Source organism: Apis mellifera, linkage group LG7 (genome assembly GCF_003254395.2).
Source record: "Apis mellifera strain DH4 linkage group LG7, Amel_HAv3.1, whole genome shotgun sequence".
Classification (NCBI taxonomy): Eukaryota; Metazoa; Arthropoda; class Insecta; order Hymenoptera; family Apidae; genus Apis; species Apis mellifera.
The window spans coordinates 12,718,915-12,738,009 of NC_037644.1; the positions used below are offsets into that span (position 1 = coordinate 12,718,915).

Consider the following 19,095-nt stretch of genomic DNA (forward strand, 5'->3'; position numbering starts at 1 on the left):
ACTTGAATATAACATGCTAGATAAAAAGTTTATAGAGAAGTAAGTAAAGTTTTTTTTCTATTCGATGGTAGTAGTAAGAAAAATTCTGTATCGTGAATAATAAATCGTGTTTGATCCAATCCTATTGTCAGTAGCGACTCCATTTTGTCCCTCTGAGGTAAAACAGTCACGTGAACGTTAAAACGATGTAAAATCAATTAAAATGGAATAGAATGTAAAAGATACCTTACAAAGAAGCACTGATGTTTAATTAAAAATACTGATATACTTTAACATTTTGTGTAAATTTCACGTGTTATTGCGTATTTATCAAATATTGATAATACTTAAAAATACTAAATATATATTTGAAATTATGTATTTGAGTAAAGAACAACTTTAATAAATCACAAAATCCAGAATGCGGTAGAGAGAATAACAAATCTCGTAAAAGTTTGTCAAGAATTGAGAAATGTTCATAAGACAGGTGCAATAATTGTTGAATATGATCGATCCGTACATCACAAGTGAATACGATCTCGCACTCCATTAAATTTAATATGTATATTAAATAAAACACGCAGAAATACTTTTAATATATGTGTACGCGTCATTCATATAACTCCAGTACTTCGCGCGATCGCAGTTATGTATGTAAGTAGCCTCTGATAATGCATATGTCGTGTGACAAACCATAATCCAACAGCATATGATGTGACACAGAGCGTATAGCTAGCTCTCCGCGGCTCTCGCGTTGCGGAAAAATCAATAACAAGCGTGGTCTGGCATGGCGCGTCACTCTCTCAGGTGCTTGGCTGTGAGGAAGGAAGCCGGCCTGCTAACCAGCCTAGCCAGCCATCCTACCGTCCGATCGAGCGGACGATGGAAACGAGTCACCTGCGGCACACACTGTGTATTGTGGTGCACGATCGAATTCCCGCCTTCTCTCTAACCATATACACGTTCCAAACGTTACCGCTCTCTATACACACGCTTACGCGGAACTCAGTCGCATTATATGTATATAACTATATGTATGTGCACTAGCAGCACAACGTGAAACACACGTAAAGTTTGCGCGTGTAATGCGCCTGCGCGTCTCGTGACGTGCAAACTATGAAAAGAGGGACGAAGAGGGAGGGATACGATGGACGGAAGAGGAAAGAGCTGGAAAGAGCAAGCGAGATAGAGAAGGAGAGGGAAGAAAATGAGAAAGAAAGAGAAAAACGGAATGAGAAGTACACAAAGAGGGCGCGAGAGAAATAAGCAATATGGCGAGTGTGGAAGTGAGACAAAAAGTAACCGAGGTAAGTTGATGGAAAGGAAGGAAGGAAGGAAGGAAGGAAGTATGTCGGATACTCGATGCAAATGTATAGAAGCATTTACACGCGCGGTCTTATCGCGACGAATGAAGAGAAAGGGAGAAGGGTGAAATGAGGAAGCGATCGGCGGGTTTAATACATACGAAGAGAGAGAGGATCGTGCGTAATGCACAGGCGCATCGTTAACGATACAATATACGGTGTAGTTGGTGTACGTACCTCGTCTTCACCGGTGGCCACCGTGTTGACGGAGTCCATACTCTGTGAGAGCGGTGCGTCCATGATGCAAGCGAGTTTGCTGGATGGTCCGGGGTTTCCGGGGGCTGCGGTTCGAGCGGGTGGCGGCGATGAGTCCACCGTATCCCGTCTCGGGCGTTTTAAAGCGGGCGGCGTTATGGTTGTACCGGCGAAGACGACAGGCGCCTCCAGGACGTATCACTGGAAATAACCCTTTTCTCGCGAGAAACCCAGGCGTTTCGCCTCCTTCCTCCTTCTCCACCTTTACTCCTTTCCTTTCCGTATCTAAACGCGCGCGCGCACGTATGTATGTGTGTCGGTTCTACTTTCTTCCGTTCTACCCTCTCTCTCTCTCTTCTTTTTCGTCGTTTCGCTTCTTCCGCTTCCTATTATGTTTCTTCTTCGTCGCTTGCACCTCCACCTCCACCGTCACTACCTCCTCCACCTCCAGCCCTATAACAGCGCGGTGCTGCTACCGTTACTCTCGTTGCACCTGTCACGCGCTGCAAGGGCGTCAGGAAAGACCGATGCAGAGAGAAAGTAAGAGAGAGAGAGGGCTAGAGAGAGAACGAGACGGTCTGAGTTGTAGGTAGAATGTGTATGTAGCCTGCAGGTGTTCCCACGCGTCTATTTTAGAGCAATCGATACACCGTGCCCGTGGAGGAGGGCCAAACCCAGAGAACGTGCTCTACCGTGGTAGTTCGTCGACGACACTTGTTCATCTACCGGCAAGTAGTAGCCCATGCAGCAGCGAGGTATAATCCGCTCTCTCTTCACGTATTCCGTTATATTCACGTTTATTAGACGATATTGATTAATCGCGTATTAATCGATCACGCGAACGGAGATGGATGAGCACGGTAACGTTGACCGACGATCTGGATCCGGATGTATCCGCGCGGCGATGTATGCAGACAGAAGAAGCAGGTAACGACAATTCGCGTTAGACGTAAAACGCGTTTTTCGCTAGCGCAGCGCGTGCGTTCGTCGTATGTTTTTTACGTGTATTTGTATTATATTCCTTCGCGTTTATGTAGTAGGTTGAAAGATATGTATATATGTTATGTTGATTGATTCTGTATATGTATACAATTGTGTGGTGATTAACCAATTAGAGAGACCGAGCAGAAAAGACGAATAACTCGGCGAGGGACGAACGAAAAAACGTAGACCGCGATTTATAAATGAACAACACACCGGTCAGGCAAGTAAGAATAATAATAATATATTGTTACGTAAGCACTGCGACACGACTGGTACGCAGGTTGCCGATAGACTGACGGACTGCGAACGAACACGACGCTTGAGACGGGTGCGCGCGCGGGGTCGAATCGCTGTCGGTGTTGGGGTGGGGCGAGGTGGGGTGGCCCACGGGCTACTGGGTCGGGGTAGGTGAGTGGGTGGTATACAGGGGTGGGGGTCACGCACGAGGTATGATGAGGGGATCAAGGGGCAAGGCACGCGCCTAGAGGGGACTCGCCCTCCCTATTTTACCTTTTCCTCTGACGATACTGGCGGTGACTCCAGCGAGAAAATTGTGAATTCTGCTACTATCAAATGGAAGTATGACCGAGTTCGTTAAAGAGACAAAAATGAAGAATTCTCCAGTTTTGTTACGCGCCTTTTTTAATTCCACGAAGATGTAACTTCGTAGAAATTGTGTTGATAATAACGTTGCTATGGTTAGTTGTACGTTATATGGAGGAGCGCGCGTTTCACCGCGACGCGTTCAACAATATACACTGAGGTTAATCGATCGTCTGTAAATTGATACCTACGAGTCATAAATTTCCTTTTTTATGCATTAAGTTTATTCATATATGTAAACGATTTTTATTTTTTAATATGTATACTTTTTTGAATATTTTATTTAGAAATATTAATATTTTATGATATCTAAAGTAAATCTGAGAGAAATTGAAATGAATATTTATAAAAAATATGTTTAATCTCAAGAAAATATTATTTTTAGAAATTATTATAGTACTAGTTTTTTAATTTTAAACATTGAAAAAATAATATGTACGTTTTATTTTATATTTAATTTTATTATTCATTTCTAGCAGAAATATAAATTTTTAACTGTACAAAACTTCGTCACGCGATAATATCCAAAATTGAAATATATTTATATTTGTTCTTTTACGATCTCTATTTTCCATAGAATGCAAGTAGTATTGAGCTCTCGAATGGAATGAGAGAAAGAGAGAGAACCACTGCGCGTTGTTCCGTTCAACTCGAAAAACTTTATAACCATATGCTTTCCCCATGACAGGTGGAAGTCATACGCTGCTTTCTTTGGGATTAGTAAGTGAAGAATGTTATTGGTTTTCGTATCGCAGATTATTTCGAACTTAGATTTGATAAAATTTCTCATCAACTTCTCAAAAAGATGAATAATTCAACACGATAAAACATATTTTAATTCCTATTTTCTATTTTTCTATTTCTTTTTCTTCTTTTATTTTTTAACGTCGAAATTTTGAAAAACAATAATGATTTTAAATGAAATTTTTCAAATAGAAGCAATTCTTTTTAAATTCTTAATATTGATAAAATAAATGTTTAATTTCGTTCTCTTTATTAGAGAAGAAATTGTATTGAATTTTAATTATAAATAATCAATGCAGTTTGTTAAAAAGTTTCAATTTTTTGAAAATTATATATTAAAGAAATAATTTTTTTAACAAAAAATATAACAAAAAATAAATAAAAAAAATTTCGTTATGAAAGAAATTGTAATCATAATATAAAAAGTAATATGATTGCATATTGTAAATTCGATAGACATATATTGAAGAAAATATTTTATTGATAACTTATTGCTTGAATCGATCGTTGGTTCTACATCTGCAATACAAAATAACCGTATTTAGATACGGTTAAATGGTTTTAATCTAATTTCATCATGTAAACACAAAGTAATAGTAATTAAATACAATTATTTTTGCATATGATACCTTATGTAAAAAAATATGAAATGACTTGCATATGATTACTGCAGCATAAATTTAAAACGAACATGCATACCATGCATTATATTTATCTCGCTCGATAATCATTCATATGTTCAAAAACATATTTAAAATATTTCATAATGAATTTAAAAAACATTCTATTTCGTTATTTTTATGATTCTACTATTGAATAAAATAAGATTTCGAATATACGAATCTATAAATTTATACGTATTGTCTTAATGTTTAATAATTTGTTTGTAAAAATAAAATTATAATAAAAAATCATAATTTCTTTCAATATAAAAATATATATAAATTTCAAAAATCATATATTATATTGAAATATAAAAAAAAAAAAAAAGAATAAAAAATATGATTCTTAAAAATCATTTACACGAATTTTAATACTATTTTTATTTTTATAAAAAACATTCTATCCTTCAAATTAACTGTAATGTCTACAATAAATATTTTATATGACCGTTATCGATTTTCATGTTATAAATTAATTTAAAAAGAACCTTCATTAAAAAATCGTTAATATATATATAAATAAACCTCAATACTTTAAATTAACCTATATATTTGATTTTCAACACGAGTATACCGATGATATGTAATTTTCTTCAAGCAAAATCAAACATTATTATTAAATAATAAATTGATAGTTTTTTGATAAAAATATTAAGTCATCAATTTTTTTATTGAAATATTAAATTCCTTGAAATAATTATTTTTTTTATTCTAATTACACAATATAACAATATTTAAAATTGCAGATATTACATTATTTATTACCGAATATTGAATGTTTAATTTTATTGGTTATCTGTATATTGTCCAGTTTTTGAATAATTAATATTCATTATATTTATTCAAGAAAGGTTTAATGTTTATTATTTATAATATTAACTACGTAAATTAGAAGAAATTTTGTATTGATATTTACTTACAAAATAAAAAGAAATAAATTTTCAATCGTATAAATGAAAACTTGACTTGTTCCCTTATTAAGAAATGGCGCGAAAAATGGCTAAAAGTGATTTAGTACTTATGTAGCTTGATGCTTGTATGGAATTCATCAAGCTAAGAAACTGTAATATTAAAAAAATAATTTTGTTTAGTGATTTATTTTATAATTATTATTTTGCATTAAAAATAAATATTTTCTGTTTTAAATTGTAAGTAATAAAGGTTAATAATACACTTTTATAATTAAATAAATAATATCATATTCATATAGAAATATAATAAATAATTTTATTTTAGATAAAATGGATAATGATAGTGATTCTGATATAGATATTTTAAATGATCTCTTAGCTAATAGTGATGTAGAAGAAAATAATAAATCACTTCCAAAAGAAACTCTGAAAGAATTAGACTTCAATTTTTTAGATAAAACTTCTAAATTAAATAATGAAAATGAATCTATTAATGTTCAAACAAAAAATGAAATTCATGATGATATACTTGATTCTTCAGATGATGAAGATAAACGTTATTTTGAGAAACAAAAATACTCTAATTATGGACGTGATATAAAATCTTTATTAAAGAAAGAAACTATTAAAAAAAATGAAGATAAACCATTATCATGTGAAACAAATAGTAAAACATTTGATTTTAATGCAACAAAAATTAATAAAAATGTAAATATGAATCATAATATCACAGTTATTTCCAAAGATATTTATAGTGATCCATTTTTTGGATTGAGAATCATTAATCCAATTGTTTCTTCAGCAGAATTAAAAGCACGTATGATTGATAAAATACCAGTTACAGTATCAAAAATAAAATATCATCTTAATTCTGAAAATGTAGAGAAAGATTGGGTAATTGCAGGAGTATTAATAAATAAATCTCTACCGAAAACTTCTCAAAAGGGAACTTCATATTCTATATGGAAAATAAGTGATTTATCTGAAAATATAAACACTGTAAGCCTTTTTATGTTTAGTAATGCTCATAAAACTCTTTGGAAAACAACTATTGGAACTGTGATAGGTATTCTTAATCCAAATATCTTAGAATCTAAAGACAATTTTGATTTAGCTACATTATCAATTGATAATCCTCAAAGGATTATGATTCTTGGTAAATCTAAAGATATGGGAAAATGTAAATCAAAGAAAAAAAATGGAGAACAGTGTAATTCTATTGTAAATATTAGTCGATGTGAATTTTGTTTATATCATGTGAAAAAAGAATATAAAAAATGTTCTCTTAGAGCAGAGTTACAATCATTTAGTAACACTCAGAATTTTTCAATAGATATGTTAAAAAAAAAAACACGACAACAACAGAAACCATCTTTAAACCATATGCCTGAATTTCATGCTGTTGTTGCAATGAAAAGCAAAAAATTAGAAGAAAAAGATGCTAAACGGTTAGCATTACTTTCAGGAAGTCAGAAAAATGATAATTTAATTAATAAAAATTTAAATAATATAAGAGATGAAAATGAAAAAGTAGGAGTATCGGAACAACAACAATTAAAAAAAAATTTTGAACAAATAAACAAATCAAGAGGTTGGAAAGTTGCTTTATTATCTCAAGCATCTCTAAATTCCTGCAAAAATAATAATATAGAAAAAAAAAATTTAAATATGCTTTCTTCAAATCCCCATTTAGGTATTGGTTCTAGAGGAATAATAGATTTGTCAGAACCTATAACTAAAAAACAAATTAATATTGCTAAAAGAAATGCAGTTAATTGGGTTAAAGAAAATGGAAAAATCAAACCTAAGGATCCAAATAAAGTACGTTTGAATAAAGAAGAAAAATTAGAGAGGGGGAAAAAACGACCAAGAGAGCCAGAAAATGATGAAAAACAAGAAATAAAAAAACCAAATGTGTTATCAGATAAGTTTAAAGAAATGATGCAAACTAAGTCTACTCATACTGATCTTATTGAAAAATCTTATGAGGAAGAAAAAGATAAATATTTCAATAAACTGGAAATGAAAGAAAAATTAGAAGAGAAAATGTTAACTACTTATAAAATTCCTTGTAAAGCTGTTAAATGTTTAGTTTGTAAATATATATCATTTTCTGCTTCTGACATGTGCAAGGATCAAAAACATCCATTGCGCGTTATTGATGCAGTAAAAAGATTCTTTAAATGTGCAGATTGTGGAAATAGAACTGTAAGTTTAGATAGAATACCTTCGCATAGTTGTATAAAATGCAGCAGTTCAAATTGGATAAAAGCTGCAATGATGGATGAAAGAAAAACAAATGTTTCTATCACCGCATTATCCATACGCGGAGACGAAGAAACTTATATAGGATCAATGATCAAAGATGCCAATCTTAATCTCTTGGTACCAGAAAATGATGACAAATAATATCATGCTGATTGAAAATTTATAAATTATATATATATAAAAGAGTGACATCTTTTTTAAAATTTTTATATCTATTTAATTTGTATGCTATGTTATAAATGTAGATAATTCTATTTGTTTATTTTTTATTATCCTTAACATCTATACTTTTTTAATATATATGTAATATACAAAAGTAAAATAAAAAAAAATTTTATATTAATGAAATTTCTATATATATATATATGTATATATATATGTACATGTAAAAATGTAATTTAATATTTTTTACAAGACGAATGTTATTTCAAAAGCAATTAAAAAAATAAATACATTTAAATATACCCATCCAATTGTACATATTAAAATTAGGTATAAAATGGTATAAAATGTATTTCAATGATTATGAGAATTTTCTTTTTTATTGTATTATGCCAATTTCTTTTCATTTTTCTATTCAAATTTCTATTTCTAACAGCACCTCATCTTATAGGCAAATATATTTTACCAATAATATAAAGACAATTTTCTATCCTTTCATATAAGTAAAATTTACGTATATGTATAAAAAGGGAGAACATTAACAAAAATGTAAAAAGACGTTATAATTGGAACCCGGAAATATCCTTTATTGTGAAATTGTCACAGAGCAAAAATGTTAAAAACTATTTTTTTATTCTCTTTATTACTATTATTATTTATTTTTTTATTTTACAATCTTAAAATATTTTTAAGTAATTATTTTAAATATGCTCTGTGAAAACAGATATTATTGTGACATTTTCGGGTTCTAATAGCAACTTTTTTGCATGAGAAACATAGACTGTATTTTTCATTTCTTATTCATTTTTTCATATTCTATTCTATTCGGATTCTTATTAAATTTTGATATTAACGATACGTTAATTTTTTTGTGTATAAATTTTGTAATGAATATGTGAAAAAAGAGAAATTGGAAATAATGTTTAATTATCAAATTTCATGTGTTTTTGAAGGAGCACATCAAAATATTTTATAATTGTTAATGTTACAAAATTGTATTTTTCACAATTTTGTATTATTAACAATAAAATAAATAATATATTTTTAAATTATATATTAAAAAATACAAAACTATAATGACATATGAATTAATTTCCTGAAAATTATAAATTAAAGAAAAAATTATAAATTAATATTATAATTCTTTGTTATTTAAGTGATTTCTATTTTCAAAATTAAAATATTTTTTATTTTAATAGATATTATTTAAATATTGAAAACTATTATTTTGTCATTATTTCAATATCCCTCTTTATCACTTCACAAAATATTATTAATCCTAGAAAGACCGGGGGAGGAGGGGGAAAGACCTTCCTCGAATCCACTATTTACAAAATTTGAAAAAAAATTTTTTTTCATTCAAAAAATTTCTAAAAATTTATTTATCTTTTAAAGATTCGCATAGAAAAATTGATAATTAGATATATTGATAGAAAAACAGATATACCTTACATTGCAACGAAGAGGAATTTGTTATAAACCAAATGACAAGAATATATTTATATAAATGTGGAAATTGAAGATGAATTCTCTGTATGTTTTATACATTATTAAATATTGCTACTCTAAATGCCTATTCTTTATTTATAATAGCAAATCTAAATTAGATTAATAAAAATGAACACACAAAAGATTTTCTTAGAAGAATTATTCAATGAATTGATTCAAAAGCAATTAGACAAGGATCCGAATTTAACAAGATTTCAAAAGCATATAATAAATAATATAGAAAAAATAAAGGAGCTAACAGCAAAAAGAAAAAAAATAAAACAAAAAAACCAACAGGAAAAGGATGCTGCTACAAATGTATCGGAAACGAAATAAAAGAATAAAATATAACTTATCCAAGGCAAAGCAATATTGTACTAATTGTAAACAACATATATGTAAAAAACATTCAAATAGTGTAATAATATACGAAACTTGTGAAGAATTAAATTCTGATGTATCGCGATTGGGTTAAATAAATTATTAATGAAAAATCTCATACAAAATATTAATATATATGTTATATTCATATTCCGCATAATCCAAAATTACTCATCCTATTAAAATATCTGTTTTTAAAACATGAAAAACTTAGGTGGACTTAGTATATCTCTTATTAGTTTTTTACATAATGGTTCGAGCCTCGGTCTTTCTGGGGTTAATAGAACGTGTATCATGGTACGGCCAACAATTTTTTACGTAATTTTAAAATTCATATTTTTACCGTTCATAATTCATTTCAGTAAAGATGAGTTAAAATTTTTAGGACATAGCACAAATGTACTTTATGCGTACAATACATATAAAATATGAGGTAATAATAAGTTCATATTCTGAAAAATTTGATTAAGCAAAACTTATAACGATTACATCTTTGTATTGCCTTGCTAGATAAATGTAACATTTGAAGGAACAAAAATATTTTGTAGCAATACAGGAGAATAAGATTGCCAAAAATTATAAATCTGTTAGCAGATTATACAACTATGCTTATGGAAGAGATCATAGGCAAGCCATAATCTAAGTACGTCATTGATTTGTTTAAATGAAATGTACGACGTCTAATCTTTTTTTTTATGCGCATTCTTTTGCATACTCATTTTCTCTTACCTTACATAAAAATCAAAAAACAAAAAAAAAAAAAAAAAAAAAAAAAAAAAAAAAAAAAGAACCAAAGATTATTTAATATTTTACGCAGATTTTCCCTAATCTCTTTCAGACATTTACCGAATTATTATAGAACTAAATCTTGTATACTTAAAATAATCTTCTGCTAAACAGAAGAAATAATCGCACCGATATAGTAATAAATAATTATCTAGATTCCTATTGAAAGAATGTTTACATATAAAAATTTAAAGAAACATTAAGCTGACATTCAACATTTCGCTGCCTTGAAGACAATACACAGATACAATACTTTTAAACCATCATGTTTAGAATTCGTTGTGCACATACCATAAGCCAGGTCATTTTTGTTGAACGTTCTATTTTGATGAAGTTTTCATAAAGCTTTATCCCTGCATTACATACGTTATAATAGTATAAATAATCTAATTATACTATTAATTAACAATACATTATTTTCATCAAAAGATTCACAATATTTGCAAATCTTCTTTACTATACAGTGATATTTCATAAAAGATACTTCACCAAAATTGCACGTTTCATTCTTCTCACATTTATACATACATATTATTATTTATTACAAAGGCATCATATGAATAAGCAATTTAAATTAACAATGTTAAAATAAATTTTGTAATATTTTCAATAACTGCCACTTAAATATTGCAGAAGATACTTCTTTACTAATAGAGTGCACCGTTGTAACAATCGAAAAGATATATCTCGATACACTTGCGGAGAATTTGTTATATACAATTATGAGTGTACAAAATATAAGAGTCGAGAGCCAGCAAAGTTAATGTAGATACGAAAAATTATTTCTTATATGTTTATATGTGTATCACTCGATGAGACGGAAAGATTTTATTTTCCTGGGATATTACGCGATCTTAACTTATGTCTAAGGCAACAGTGCCATTAAAAATTTAAGTCTATATACAGAACTCTTCATTATTCATATGAATTTAGTAATCGGTATAGAATACACGATACGCAACTTCATGTTCATGATAATCAGTTTATTACAGCTTATCCATGATTGTATCTGAACAAAAATAACGCTACATTCATCCTCATGCTATTTGAGTATCTTTTTACGTTTTTTCTTCTCAATTGTAAAATTTACGACGAGATGATAACATCAATTTGTTACAAAATTATGATATATCTCCGACCGTGTACTGTACAAACATATTCAGCACTGTAACGCGTGTAATTATTTAAATAAATCCATGTGAATAATTAAAGAATGTAACTGTAATACAAGATAATGTTGTGTGAGATAGGCAGGTATCAAGCTGGCTTAATTAAGTGTCACAGTCTTCGAGTTGCCTTTTTTTCATCATGGACATGGATTATCGGCGCGTCACGTCTTGTGCTTTTCACCTTTGTGTATCGACTATGAATTGCTTGAATGAAATCTAATGAATAATTTCATGATGTGTGTGTTGCATCATAATAAATTTTATAAACATGTCCTTCTATGTGCCTCTCTTGAAATATGATGCAAGGGAGAACATATACTTATGTTTTCCTCTGAAGCTAAAATAACTGTCTGTTGAGTCACAGATTTAATAATCATCCAGATCAAAAGTATCAACTTCAACATCTTCCAACTGCATACTCTGAAAGTCCACTTTGTACCGCAATATACCTGTAAAACATATTAACAAAATACTATTTTAGATACAAAATTTAATTATAATATTTTTATTATACTAAATTATGAAAATAAATGAAAAATATTTGAATAATACAATACAAATGATGCTCTTTAAAAAAAGATAGATTTTATAAATAAATTGATTTACAATCGATATAAAATTTACAGTCAATTATTTGTGAAAAATTATGATAAATAATTTTAATGTAATTATTAAAAATTTATTTAATGATAATTATTAATCATGCACAATGTCTTGTACAGTGTTTTTCAGATTTTTAACAATATTTTAATAATTCATAAATATAATTATATTCTTCAATAAAAATTAATTATAATATGAAAGAAACAATATTTTAGAAAATACTGAAAAACACTGTTATTTTTAAAGTTATTCGATATAACTTATAAAAAAATCATAATATCATAAAATCAAGATGATATGAAATAAATATATTGATAATATGATTATAATGTAAATGAATGTTATACATGTAATGAAAAGCTAATTTTTTAAAATTACAACTTAAAAAATATTAATTAATAATCTTAATTTATAATTTTATTAAAAATATAAATAAGCATTTAATTCTAACTTATAAGAATAACTGTTATAATAAAAAAATAACAGACAATAAAAAATACACTATAATAAAGAATTATAGTGTAAATAAACAGTTATTCATATTGTTATATATTAAATGTATTACAATCTATAATTTTAAATAATATAATAATAATATTTCTATAAATTAATAATCTTACTAATAATAAAAATAAAATAATAAATTTAATAAATGTAATATTTATAACTAAATCTTGATACTATTGCTAATAAAAAAAATTATATATTATTATTAATAAATAGAATCATTTTTTATATGTATAACATTCTAAAGCAAAATATATTTAAGTGCAGTAATAAGGCTTAATAATTTCACAGCTTTTTTTTTCACTAAATTAATAAAAAGCAATTACTATACCTTTCCCAATATGCAAGCTAATAGAAACAAACCATCAATTAGTACTTATGCTTGATCAAATCGATTAACAATTTAACAAAGCCTAGCTATTTATTACATGAACAATGATTATTTAATTATATTTTATATCCATTATCAAAGAAATAATATTATTTTCTTGTTTTTGATAATATTTACCTCAAGTATGTGTAAGAAACATAAAATTATAATTTATCTTTGATAATGAAATAAATATTTGCCTATTGCATGCAGCAAACAATTTATGATTATTTTTTTATACAAGCAATAACAAAGCATATTTATATGAATATTAGATATAATTTTAATAAAATATTTCATAATAATACGTTTATCTGTATTTAAGTTAATTTAAACCAAAGTTCTAACTCAGAGCTTCAAAATATAAATATATACATTATCAAATTATAAATCTATTCTAATAAAAAATATAATTCTAACAAAATTTATAAATTAATCATATACTATGATATTTTTAATGCAATAGATATTTATTATATTCTTATTTATAATCAATTTTATGTATTAAGTAATTTATTTAAAAAAATATTGTTTTTAAAATTTATTTAAATTTATTAAAATTGAAAAATAAAGAATGAAGATAACAAATATATATATATATATATATATATATATATATAAAGAATTTAAAATATTATGTGGCTTTAAAATAGCTAAAAAGCATTACATGCATATAAAGAAAATTTTCTATATATATCTATTGCAGAATAAAATAAGAAATAGTGGTTTAGATTTTATTTCGAAAATCACATATATATATATACACACACACACATACGCATATATATACTTCGATGAATTATTATTACAATATGTAAAATGCGTAAAATAATATTTTGTGAAATTTAAATATTTTTTATTTTTATCTTTAATTTTTATCCAATTATTTTTTATACATTATTAATTTATTATATCGTAATATATTGTCACGATAATAGAAAAAATAAAATATGTATTTTTATAATAAATTTAATATTTTTATAGTAATATTGTGAGAACATATTATATTGAATTCAAGAATCAATAAAATTATATTATATGTCATCTAAATTATAATTAATTTTGTATATAAATATACAACAAAAATTTAAAGTAAAATGTATCATGAGAAAACAAAAATATATAATTGTGTTTATGAAAATAAGCAATATTATATTTCAATTAAATTGATGTGTATTGTACCTACAGTTTGATTTTAATTACTAATAATATAATATACAATCACTAAAAAAAACAGTGTCTAATAATGTTCAAGACAGAAAAGTTGGAAAATTGGAATACTTCAACTCACCCTCTTCAAATACAATTATCCATATTTCATATATGTATATACAAGATTTTCTTAATTTTTGTACCACCAAGAAAAAAAGAAGACAGCAAAGTTTTCAGGCTTTTTATTTGTAAAAGTAAACATTATACCTCGAAATTCACAACTAAAAATATCTATATTCACATTCAAACTCATCAGAAGAGACATACATATACTACAGATTTGCACAGAAGTATCGAACTATACTATTCAGTGAGAAATCCAACAGAAGAAACTTCAAATTTTTTTGGACAAATTTATCGTTCCATTCTGATACATATATTTGAAGTCTCAATAACATAATATATCAATAATAATATTATATTAATGATTTTTAATAATTGAATAAAAATTGATCTCTTCATGATGAGTATAAGATTTATATCATAAAATGATATATATGTATTTGATATAGTCTACACTTAAAATGCAAACTATTTGATGTACATTAACACAGTTAAACTATTAATACTATCAGTTATCATATGAAGATTTAATATATTAAATTATCATTAATTAATGCAATAATTATATTGTGTAATTATTTTATTTTTCTGTTTTTATTTAAGTATATATATATATATACTATAAGGTTCATAAATATTTTGATAAATTTGTCCAGTTCTGAAAGTAATATGTTCTATAATACACGAAATGTAAACGAATGCACTCAAGACAGAGAAAGAGCTACCTGGTCAACTTTGAGTATTTCACAGATGAAATTAGTAATCATCGAGGTCAACATCATCAAGAGGCTCATCAGCCTGCAGTGACTGGAAATCAACTTTGTAGCGGAGGATTCCTATGCATCAAGATATACTCCGTAATTAAAACTCATATTTTTAACTTTTCTTTAATACCATTTACTTTTCAAATATATGAATTTATTTAATATCTTGATAAAGACACATTCTTGAAACTTGCACTACTTTTTCATTTGCAATAAATATTTTAAATGAAGAAAATTTAGAGAAAATTCTCAAGATTCAACTACATTTTAAAAATCTATTGAAAGTTTTATTATATATACACAACATTAAACTTATATCCTTTGTTTTACAGGTTAGCTAATCAAAGTGGAATCAGCCGCTTTTCAGTTAGTATGTACTTCGAGTGGATGAATACAAATTATTACTTCAAGTATATTACTTTCAGTCAAATATGTTAGTAGCCCCAAAAACAAGTAAAAAAAAGTAAAACTTACCTCCAATGCCGCCAAAACCTCTTACAAATTGAGAACCTTCTTGAGATTTATCTGTAATGATTTCCAAAGTGGCACCAAAACTCTTGTAATTGTTTGCTAACCACTCAAGCAAAGGCTGACATTCTACAAGTTCTAATTCTACTCCACTCTAAATTTAATACAGAATATTTAATATTAATTATATTTATTTAATTAAATTTACTAATTAAATGATTAAAATTTTTTAATTTACCTCTTTATCAGTAAAATGAGTTTTGTCTTTTTCTTGTTCTGGTGTTAGATGTAAAACCTTTTCTTCTGCATTTGTATGATTTTTTAAAACATATCGTTGAATATCTAAATTCTCCCAACAAATGAGAGTTTCTACACTACCTAATTCTAATGCTCTTAAAGTATCTTCTACACCAAAACAATATTTTCCTGTATCTTGCGAAATTTCGTCGAAATAACGACCTAGATAGTTATAATATTGATATTATTTTTAAAAATAATTATTTTAACAATTCTATCATTATTTTTTTTAAATTTTTAAATTCACTCATAAATTTATATTTTTAAAATAAAAATTTCTAGAATCATAAATGATAAATATACTAACCAATTAATTTTTTTTCCTGGATAAATTTTACATTTTGCAAAGATTCAGCAGCTAATTCAATAGCTTGATTAAAACCATTTTCACCACCATATGAAACATCTACTAATTTTATAACTTTTGCTTGTAATCTCTAAAATAACAAAAAATATATAAAATTACAATAAATTCAAATTATATTGGAAAAATATATATTTACAAACTTAATTGTATATATAGATTGTATATACATATCATCAATATTCATCAACTTACTGGGTCAAACATATCTGATTGACTAAGTTCTGTTTTAAAATCAGCACTACCCGCTAAAATTAAGCCAGCAATATTAGGTTTATCATTAGTAATATATAGTTGCGTAGCTACTTCTGCGACTTTTCGAACATAATTGTGTCGTTTTTCCATACGCAACCGAGCAAAACGAAGTGCTGACTGTCCTCCTCTGCCTAAAATTAAATTTAATTAATTAATGTAACCATTTTCAGTAAACATATACATATATATATATATATATATATATATATATATATATATATAAATATAAATGTTTTATTAAATATTATTATGTACCATGCTTTTTGGGAAGATCTACTGTAAATTTATGTAGAACTTCGCGAGTATTTCCTTGTAGCGTACCAAACAATGCTCCATTACCATCCATGACAATAAAACCAAATTTGTTATCATCAGCAAGTAATGCTGTAAGTGCTTCAGTATGAAACTAAAAAAAATCATATATTAAAAATCATATATCATAAATCAAAGATATATTAAAATTTTATTTCATTCGAAAAATTTTTTATAAAATTATAAAATAATACCTTATTATCACAAAGATAAAGAGAAGTATTAATAGGCTTAAAAGGTTCAAAATCAATGTTAACTTTTTTTTCTTTTCCTTCTTCTGTTACGATCGTACCACAATATATCACCAGGCCATTTGGAGGCACTAAAATATATAATAATATATAATTAATATTATCAATATATAATTATATATAATTGTTATGCTTTTGAAGAAAATATTTATGATAAATATTAGTGATAAGAATTCACTTGTAAATTTTTGATTCTAAATATAATAAAATAAATTAAAAACATATCTAATATTTATATAAATTTTGCAATATAAGAAGTTATTAAAATTACCTTTAGTATATAGTTTTAGCCTATGTTGTACAGACGTAATTGCACCCAAAACAGACAATCTATTTACACGAGATTTGATATTTGATGCTGTACCAAATTCATCTGCTAACATTTTGCTTACTCTTGATATTTGATCTTTTGGAGGGATAATTAATGAAATCATGCTAGTCCCGTTTCTGTGAAATAAGATATTTGATACATGATAAATATATATTATAAACAACGCTATATTATAAAACAATCTGTTTGTATGAGGTTGTATTAATATTACATTAATAAAATATATATTTTTTTAATATAATAAAAAATTCAATGATAAGACAATAAAAAAATATAACATATTTTTCAGAATTTTAAAAATTTATAAAATTTTTTCTATAATATCACATAAAATTCAATTTCTGATTAGAAACGAAAGTTCGTTACTTCCTATTTACCACATGCTTTTTAAAGCATATGTGCAGATAGAAAATCGAACAGCTGATAAGAAAAGGCGCGGCAATATTAATTTCGACCTACTTACCCTCTAGCCATTTCGAGACTTTTTATAAGTTTCTTGATTTTCCAGATTTCGACATTGCGGTCGGCGGAAGTCTCCTCGTTGGACATAGCTGCGCGTTGTGTCGCGTGGTCGCGGCTTATGAGTTGCTACTAAATTAATCGTTTATCACCAACGGGACAAAGCCTGGAAAGGTGGTCCACGTCGACGTGAAAGCCAGATCTAGGAATTTTTCTCTGAAATGAATGATCAATCCGTTTATCGATGAATCTGCTTCAATCCAGTTTATACCGGATTATGTCAGAAAGAACGTGTTCGACAAAGAATTACTGTTCTATTCCAGAAAATGAAACTATCGTTTACCACACTTTTCACTCACTTTGAGATCAGTATGTTGATGTTTGCCACAAGTGTTACGTTTTAAAAGTGATACTTGTGACACAGCGGGTACCACGCGAAAGTGAACCTCGGAATGCACACGTCGGCCATGCGATGGCACAGCGAAACGTCAGTACTTCGGTGGACGTACTGTACGGTACAAAATGGGAAGCAAAAAGACTGAAGAGTTCGTGCGCGAACAGCGCCTCGAGGCCGCTTGTCGTATTCAGGCGCAGCCGCATTTGCATTGGTTGCTTGCGATTTATTCTATACTGCTTAATGCTTCATCCGCAGTAACATAGAAATTTAATTGTAATTTTATTATTTTTTTTATTTTTATTGGAATTTTACCGTAGAATTTATAATTAATTTGAAATAGTTATTAATTTATATGCTACAATATTTATAATAAAAACGTGTGTATATAAAAATTTTGATATAATATACATATTTAAATAGAATTTGATATCTTCGATATATATGAATTATTAAAAATTTATTTTTTTCTGTGTGTGTGTATCAATATATCATGCTACTATAAAAATATTTTTCTTATTACTATATCTAATATTTGTTAATATTTTTGGTTATAAATGTTTTTATCATTATTCTGTTGGTCATGAACATTAAACTTAAAACATACTATGATGTCTATTATATTTAAATATATTGATAAATAATATGACATTAATAAATTGTTTTTTTTTCTAATATTATAAGTATTCTCTAAAATATTATAATATTTCAATAATTATGTACAAATATATAAGTGTGATCGTAAAATA

General features: G+C 27.2%; 3 protein-coding genes across 11 annotated transcripts in view; 1 reads left to right on the plus strand and 2 right to left on the minus strand.

The window, feature by feature from the left end:
- LOC408915 (protein couch potato) overlaps nt 1–2,868 on the minus strand; it is a 183,129-nt gene extending 180,261 nt beyond the window's left edge. For 2 of the 7 annotated variants that reach the window (XM_026441618.1, XM_006568287.3), the window contains exon 1: nt 1,521–2,868. In XM_026441618.1, the coding sequence (XP_026297403.1) occupies nt 1,521–1,583 (63 nt within the window). In that variant the 5' untranslated portion in view covers nt 1,584–2,868. Of the gene's footprint in view, nt 1–672; nt 1,501–1,520 lie in introns of those variants that run through there. The other 5 variants (XM_026441619.1, XM_392443.7, XM_006568290.3 and 2 more) reach the window with 4 other exon arrangements.
- Nucleotides 2,869–5,387: 2,519 nt separating this feature from the next.
- Nucleotides 5,388–7,964, plus strand: LOC725632 (protein MCM10 homolog). Its single transcript, XM_006568285.3, has 2 exons — nt 5,388–5,679; nt 5,768–7,964. The coding sequence occupies exon 2, from the start codon at nt 5,773–5,775 to the stop codon at nt 7,849–7,851; it is 2,079 nt and encodes a 692-aa protein (XP_006568348.2). The 5' UTR covers nt 5,388–5,679; nt 5,768–5,772; the 3' UTR covers nt 7,852–7,964.
- Nucleotides 7,965–9,868: 1,904 nt separating this feature from the next.
- Nucleotides 9,869–18,540, minus strand: LOC725555 (eukaryotic peptide chain release factor subunit 1). Of its 3 annotated transcripts, XM_026441637.1 has the most exons (12): nt 18,312–18,540; nt 17,957–18,168; nt 17,434–17,609; nt 17,106–17,233; nt 16,855–17,005; nt 16,540–16,730; nt 16,288–16,417; nt 15,922–16,142; nt 15,690–15,837; nt 15,177–15,287; nt 13,138–13,154; nt 12,014–12,145 (listed from the first exon to the last, which is right to left on the minus strand). In XM_026441637.1, the coding sequence occupies exons 2-10, from the start codon at nt 18,040–18,042 to the stop codon at nt 15,208–15,210; spliced, it is 1,311 nt and encodes a 436-aa protein (XP_026297422.1). In that variant the 5' UTR covers nt 18,043–18,168; nt 18,312–18,540; the 3' UTR covers nt 12,014–12,145; nt 13,138–13,154; nt 15,177–15,207. The 3 variants fall into 3 exon arrangements, with proteins under 3 accessions (XP_026297423.1, XP_026297421.1, XP_026297422.1); XM_026441638.1 differs by lacking the exon at nt 13,138–13,154 and having other exon boundaries at nt 9,869–12,145; XM_026441636.1 differs by lacking the exons at nt 13,138–13,154; nt 15,177–15,287 and having other exon boundaries at nt 9,869–12,145; nt 18,312–18,537.
- Nucleotides 18,541–19,095: the final 555 nt, after the last annotated feature.